This window comes from Nelumbo lutea, chromosome 8 (assembly GCF_056320005.1).
Source record: "Nelumbo lutea isolate HS-2025 chromosome 8, American lotus-T2T, whole genome shotgun sequence".
Classification (NCBI taxonomy): domain Eukaryota; kingdom Viridiplantae; phylum Streptophyta; class Magnoliopsida; order Proteales; family Nelumbonaceae; genus Nelumbo; species Nelumbo lutea.
Window position 1 is genome coordinate 4,298,379 of NC_142691.1, and position 7,816 is coordinate 4,306,194.

Below are 7,816 nucleotides of genomic sequence, written 5' to 3' on the forward strand. Positions count from 1 at the left end.
TTTTTTTCCATCCCATTAAACATTAAAATTTAAGAATTATAATTTATAAATTATAGTTAAGTATAGGAATTTTAACAAAATTATAATTAACTATAATATATTTTTTCATAAAACCATTAAAATATATTAATTATATATATATATATATACACCTAAAGTTTTATATTTACTATTATTATATATTTTTATGATTTATTAAAATTACGCACCAATTACGCACCAATAGTGCATAGGTACATGCTCTTTTGAATGCCATGTGCGAGCAAGGTGCTAACGATACTCTCCTTTCGTTTTTCGCGTTCCTCCATCCCGCACTCGAGAAGATAAGGTGTATAGTCTATAGGTCACCCTTTCCTCCGCAATGGAAGTTTCTCTCTGTGCATTCCCCTCCTCGAAGGCACCTTCCTCTCAGCAGCTAACGCTGAACGGTTTCACAACAACAGTCTTTAAGCCCAAAACAGCTTTTCCGACAACCCACAGAACCTCTCATTTCCCTTCAATCCGCGCCGCTATCAGCCGAACCAAGAAGGAAGAAACGGTGGAAAACGTTAGGAAACAGCTAGAGAACTGTTACCTTGTCGCTGGAATCAAGTACAAGGGCTTCACAGTGAAGCAATTTCAAGAGCTCAGGCGGAGTTTTCCGGAATCCGTCAAGCTCGTCGTCGCCAAGAACACGCTTGTCGGCAAAGCTGTCGAAGGTACGCCGTGGGAGGCTCTGAAGCCTTGCATGAAGGGCATGAATGCCTGGATGTTTGTTCACACTGAGGAGATTCCTGAAGCGCTGAAACCGTACAGAAGTTTCCAGAAAGAGAAGAAGTTGGAAGACAATGATTTCACGGGGGCGGTGTTTGAGGGAAAGTTTTATGGGCCCTTTGATTTCAAGGCTCTAGAGACAATGCCGACGAGGGCTGAGATTTATGCCAAGTTGTTGGGTTCGCTTCAAAGCCCTGCATCGGCATTGGTTGGTACGCTTCAGGCGCCGGCGAGGGATTTGGTGATGACTTTAAAAGCATATGTTCAGAAGTTGGAAGAGGATGGTGGGCAATAGAAGCATCAGGCGCTTTTTATGGAGCTGTAAGTTTTTCTCATTTTTATACGTCTGTATGTGTTGGTTGATGGTAAATTCTCTATTTTTTTAGCTAAACTTCAACCAGAAGATTGTAATTCTATGGTTCTCAGTTTTCATTGTACAATTCACACACACTTTGTGATCAATTATTTTATCTCTTGGATGAAACCTGAAAAGGGTCATCAAACCGTTGAGCAATTTTAATTTTTAAGTCATAGATGTCAGAGAGCCTCGCAAAGGTATGGAACCACTTTATCCCCGTTGATGGTAAATTCTCTATTTTTTTAGCTAAACTTCAACCAGAAGATTGTAATTCTATGGTTCTCAGTTTTCATTGTACAATTCACACACACTTTGTGATCAATTATTTTATCTCTTGGATGAAACCTGAAAAGGGTCATCAAACCGTTGAGCAATTTTAATTTTTAAGTCATAGATGTCAGAGAGCCTCGCAAAGGTATGGAACCACTTTATCCCCGTTTCTGACTCTATTTGAGCTGCACCTTTGGGATATAACGATATCATTGATCTCTTCTGTTTTTTGGTACTTGTGATAATGGGCTTTATTGTGATCCCCATCCCTTAAACTGAAAATAAAAGGCTAGGAAATAGAAATCCTGCAAATCAGTATTGATGTGATAAATCTGGAATGCTACGTTGTAACATAGACAAACTTCCTTCTAAATACTTAGGCTTACCCTTGAGAGCAAATGTAAAAGGCTAGGAAATAGAAATCCTGCAAATCAGTATTGATGTGATAAATCTGGAATGCTACGTTGTAACATAGACAAACTTCCTTCTAAATACTTAGGCTTACCCTTGAGAGCAAATGCATTTCACAATCCATTAGAGACCAAGTTTCTATCTTAAGGAAGCTGTCTACTTAGAAATATCTGAAGGAGGCAAAGCACCTCTCATCAAGAGTGTGCTATTATCATCACTGCTCGCTTACTACCTATCCATGTTTCACATCCCTCCAGGTGTAGCCATACTTCTAGAAATAATTTAAAGTTCCATCTAATCAATTGGAAAAATGTGTATTCTCCTAGAAATCCAGGTGAGTTAGGAATAAGAAGGCTGATAGATGTCAACATTAACTAGTTTTGGAGACCCAACACTAACAAAGGTGGACTTTGGAGACAAATTGTTGCAGAAAAATATGGAACAGGGAATAGAGATTGGGATCGTGGCTTGGTCAACCCACTTTATGGTTGGTTTCCAAGAGCTATAACCAAAAGGGCTATCATTTGGATAATCTGGGGAGATAGGAGTTCTCATATTTTTAGAAAACAAAGTCTGCCTTCTAGAAGAGAGGTACAAGGGAAAGTCAGCGGCACCCTTCACTAATGGTTGGCAATCTACAACAAATTTAGGGGAGTACCCCATAGCTGTTACTTCAATGCTTATAGTCTTTTTGCACACACATGAATTCTTTCTTCACATTCATGTATTCCCATTATGCAGTCTCCTGGTGTACATAAGTGCTGATGCAATATTTTTTTATTATAATGCTATAGAGTATTTCAAAAAAGCAACATTTACATAATTTTACTACCAATCTGATGGCACCAATCTTCCTTTCTTGAGTATTCTGTATCTATTCCTACAATGCATGTTCTGACTTAATTGAGTGACAAATGACCAGCATTCTTGAACTTGATACCATAACCACATGGTACAAAAATTGTAAAAGATAAAAGCTATTAAGTCAGATATACTTACCATTGAGAGCCTACAATGTGGGTTTGATCCCACTTCTCTATATTAAGAGGGGTGCCAAGTAAAGGCCCCCACTCAAATATGCTTAAAGACAAACCTAAACATAAAAACTTTCTAATCTTGTCACATTCTTAAACCATGTTACTTAAAATGACCGTAATTTGTTATTGGATTATTTTTTTTTTTGGGGGGGGGGGGGGACTGGTCTGATTGGATAGATAACCAAATAACTTATAATCTTTATATTTATACTACTATAAAGTGTAAACAAGGGTGTGAAACTTTCTTCTTGACTAAATACCCCTATTTTTGAATTTGGTCTCTCTCTGGTTGTGAGGGCAGATAGTGTAATTTGAACTACTACTTTTCACCTCATTCTATTTTTTTATCAGCAAAAGGGTTTCATTAATAATTAAAGATTTAAACTTGATAATCAGCAAAAGGATTTCACCTCATTATATTTTCTATCATTAACTTTTATATTCAAGGTATTAGCTCTCATTTTCTCTCATTAAATCATTTGTAATGCATTTTTCTCACTAATAAATTCTATTGATTAGATCTATATCCAATGCTTCTAACAATACTAGCAAAAGGTTCACCTTTACGGTCTGTTTGGTTCGCGCGACGTGGATCATGTTTGTTTTGAGAGATATGATGTGATGAGATGGGATTAGTATTCTCAAATGACCCTAGTGAGAAACGAAAGTTGCATGACGAGTGTGAGAAAATTTTGTAGAGGGTGGACTATTCTCATCTCCCACCTCTGCAACGGTCCGTACTCTAACCACCCTATCTTTCATCTCTGGCGAGGTTTACGGCCTCCGGTAAGTACTCACATTCCATTTCATGCTATTTGGTGTTTTATTCCACCAAAAATACCCTTCTCTTCCTCCATCAACTTCGATCTCAGATCTCAGACGACAAGGAGACAAGATATTGTCTTTGTCTTCTTGATCAATTACACATTTCATTAATTAATCAGAAAAATAATTACAAAGGGGAAGATAAACTTTCTTATCTTCCAGCTGAGGTTTGAGCCCCCAAGAAAGGAAAAAAGAGTTACAACTGAGCCCAAAGCTTAGAATCCCTCTCCACCCCTTGTTTAGCTAACCCATTAGCAAAAGAGTTAGCTGATCTTTTCACCCAACTGATCTTGACTTCCATCTCTTGAACCAACCACCTAAATTTCCTCCTCTCATTGTTGTAATTCCATAACCCACTATTGTTTTTATTCAGCCACCCTACCACCACCTCTGAGTCCCCTTCAATTGTAAGTTTTCTTATACTCATCTCCTTAGCTCTCTGGACTCTTTCCATAACTGCATAGATCTCGGTTCCGAGAGAATCACCCACTCCAATTGGGCCTGAGAAGATGGCTGAAACAATCCCATTCTCATCCCTAAACACACTCCCAATTCCCGAGTGTCCAGGATTCCCTCTACTACTCTCATCAAAGTTTAGTTTTAAGAAACCAGCTGGTGGAGGGGTCCAAGACAAACTCATTCCTGTTTTGGTCTGGGTGCAACTAGCAATCTCACTTCACTTCCTCTACTATTGTCTTTGTCTTCTCCGGTGAAGGTAACCTTGTCTTCGTCTTCTCAGATGACAAGGAGATAGGATTCCGTTTCACACATCATTCACGTTTTTTTTTTTTTTTTTTGCATTTTTTTATCAAGAACATTTTTTCCTTCCATGTGTTTCAGGTGCTTAGCGGACAGGGAGCACGGGTTCATCTTTGGAGACCGGAGTTCTCATCCTCATCTTCTACGAAGGTCAGTTTTCATCCTCATCTTCTTCCCGTATCTTTTCCATTTGCTAACCCTTTGCTATACCCTTTTATTTTTTTTGTTGCTATAAACCCCTATTCATTGTATAGATCTACTAAACCAAAAGTGTTTTGTTACAAATCTAATATGAATTTAATTTTTTTTTTCATGATTTATTTGTCCTAACAACATAAACTTCTCTTGCAGATCTGCCAGCTCTCATCAACCAAACGTTGGAAGCAGATTCTGTAGGATAGTAAGTCTCAGCAAACAAACATAGTGACCAAAAATGAGAAAATAAATTTTTTCTTTCTTATCCCATCCTTTCTCATCTCATCCCTTCTCATCCCACTATTTCTTGGCAACCAAATGGACCATTATTTTTATTCTTCTCTGCTACACTACCTCCCAATTTCCCATATTTAGAAATTTCTCAAGGTCTTTTTTTATTTGAAACGGGTAGCTTTCATTACTGAAAAAGATAAGAGTACAACTGTCAAGCACTCACTACTGGAATGCTGACCCCATGGACTCCACAATTAATTCACAAATTACAGCACAGCCCAAAACAGATTTTCCCTAGCAGTTCCTTGCTTTGCCAGCGAGTCAGCTAAACCATTAGCTGTTCTCCTGATCCACTTGAAGAGAACCCCAAAAAGTCGCCTTTTTCCAATGAATCCTTCTTTGGTAGGTTAGTCCAATTATCCAATTTACCTATCCCCCTTCCAGATGTTATCTTTCAAGGTACAGTTCTATCTCTATGAGAAACCCAGCCAAAATGTAATTCTTGTCGAAGAGCCTCTTGCCTAGCTAAGGTGTAAGCCAATCCATTGGCTGATCTCTTAACCCAAGTGAATATGTTCCTATTTCCCTAGCCAGCTGCATTACCTTTCTTATGATGTGCCTGTACATCCAAGGTCCTTTGTTTTTAATCCATTCCACCACCACCACCTTAGACTTAGAATCTCCATCCACCACAAAGATTATTATAGTTGAGGAATTTTGCCATCCTTAATTCTTGCAATACTGTTAACACCTTAGCTCAAGTGAAAATAACAGGTGGGCACAGAGTAGATGGTCAGCATCATGCAACAACAGTCCCTAAACACACCCTTATGCAATATATTTTTTTTTCTGTTTTCCCCAAAAGGTAGCTGATATAAATGTATGCATCCAAAATTTTCCTATTAACATCTCTCTGAATTTTAATGTTTAGTGAGCGCTTTGTTCATCAGCAACAGAGACAATGCTTTACTGAAGATTGAAAAAAGAGAGTACAGTGTCTACTCTCCAAATGATGTAGGCCTGCCATCACCAACAGCTGTTTAGCTGGCCAAACAAATAATGAAGAAGCTGGCAAAATTGCATGTTAGCATCCTCCAGTCTAGATCAGTATTATTGACACCTTCCCTGTTGTAAGCCAAGCTATAACAAAAGAAAAAAAATCCAAGTGGATTAGCCAGGGAAATCCAAGTGATTCAAGGACCAATCATCTTATCAAACTCGATAGGAGAAATAAATACACGTTTTAAGGTTTCCAGAAGATGGATGAATAAGAGCGGTTTGCAAACAATTTTTCCATTTTATATTTTATAAGTAAAATAAATAATTTATTGGCATGTTTAGGGAAAACATTTATGCAGCCTTTTCTTACAGTACAGCATCATTGGCTTGAAGACCCAGGCTATTGAAATCCCAATAAAGCCCATAAAAAATCTATTAAAATACTCAGTGATGATGTAAATATTGGAAGGCAATGAAAGAGAAACACTTAATGACAGAATGCAGACTGTATATTGTTGTTTGTGCTCTTTAGAGCATCCATTATTAGCAGGAGAAAATTAATCGACGAAGTATCATGTTTGTGACTAATGTTTTAGGCGACAGTGCATGTGCAGCTGTAGCTAAACAGTCAAACAAAATCTTGCATATATAAAATAAACTAGAAAGAAAGGCATTGTGATTGTGATGCATGCTTTGCCATCATAATTTGTTTATATGTTTAAGCTGTATCAAATGCTGCATAAGTGTGCAGTGTGGCCAAAAATAGCCTAGGGAAAATCCAACCTGTATTATTGATAAGGCGCCACCAACAAAGTCAGTGTGGTTTTCCTGAAACTAGGGGCTTGAACCCTGAGAGTTAAAGATGCACTGCACACCATCTCTCATAGATCGAATTGCCGCTTGATGTGTTGTTATGCATGTAATTCTGCAGTTTAAGGTATTCCAAAGGCCAGATCGAGTTGCCAATAAAAATTCAAATTTGCATTTATTGATCTAGTATCTTTTCTATCAATGTAAGAGCTGCTATCAGCAATAAGTTACATTTTACTGTTGATTAAGGTCGTAATGAAGAGATTAATTTAACAATGGATATGATACTGAACAGGATGGAATGAAGGAATATAATTGGGACAAAGCTTAGATGATGACGATGATGATGATGATGATGAATGAATGAAGAGGCTAATTGGTTCTGTTGAGGATTATGTTCAAAGCATTAGATTGGGACTAAGAACTAGACTCCCCATTGATGAATAGGATTGCAAACATCTTATGGATATGATAAATTGGAACCCTTTTTCCATATGCCAGACGCAAAGTACTGCAGTTATCAAGGACATGCATGATAAGGAAGAGTTCTTAATGCAAAACAGCACTACTTTGAGATGTCTTTCTGTATATCCATCCTCTGGTCCGTATGATCTGTTTCACTAAACAGGACATAAACAACCAATCCATCCCCTGGTCCTTACATTGAAAAACCAAGTAGAATGACAGCAATGGAAATCGATACTCACACTTCTATTGCAACAGACAGAAATATCACTAATGATTTTTTATTTCTCCTACAATGGGAGACCAAGTAAAGCAATAGCCAGTAGTCTGTTTTTCCCACATAGTCATAAGCAATCTTTCCATTGTAGCTTCAGTGGCAGATACGTACACTTGAGACAAGTACTGAAAGCCAAATTAACTCAACGCCAGTAGTCTGTTTTTCTTCTTCACAAAATCTTCCTCTACCCAGCCTTAATATCCTGCTCTTGCATGGGAAACCTACATTGTTCAGGTATTTTATTTATAAGGGTAAATTAGATAAAGACCCTCTTGTACTATGACCGTGACACAAAAACCTCCTTCCTTTTTTCGTTGAAATTTACCGTTTTAATTCCCATACTACCCTTATAAAAAATATTGAAATAATCAAGAAAAAACATTGTTCATCTTCTCCGATCTCACGATACAAACAGCAGCGGCG

The 7,816-nt window shown here is 37.7% G+C and overlaps 1 protein-coding gene across 4 annotated transcripts; it reads left to right on the forward strand.

The window, feature by feature from the left end:
• The first annotated feature begins 255 nt into the window (after window positions 1–255).
• Window positions 256–7,239, forward strand: LOC148842273 (large ribosomal subunit protein uL10c-like). Of its 4 annotated transcripts, none has more exons than XR_016103676.1 (4): window positions 257–1,074; window positions 4,495–4,563; window positions 4,765–4,813; window positions 6,947–7,239. XR_016103676.1 is itself a non-coding variant. In XM_088959299.1 (2 exons), the coding sequence occupies exon 1, from the start codon at window positions 362–364 to the stop codon at window positions 1,046–1,048; it is 687 nt and encodes a 228-aa protein (XP_088815425.1). In that variant the 5' UTR covers window positions 256–361; the 3' UTR covers window positions 1,049–1,074; window positions 6,947–7,239. The 4 variants fall into 4 exon arrangements, 1 of the variants encoding a protein (XP_088815425.1); XR_016103677.1 differs by lacking the exon at window positions 6,947–7,239 and adding an exon at window positions 5,774–5,885; XR_016103675.1 differs by lacking the exon at window positions 6,947–7,239 and having other exon boundaries at window positions 4,765–5,037.
• Window positions 7,240–7,816: the final 577 nt, after the last annotated feature.

Bases quoted from the DNA above. Each gene is read 5' to 3' on its own strand.
- LOC148842273 (XM_088959299.1), top strand. From the start codon at position 362: ATGGAAGTTTCTCTCTGTGCATTCCCCTCCTCGAAGGCACCTTCCTCT.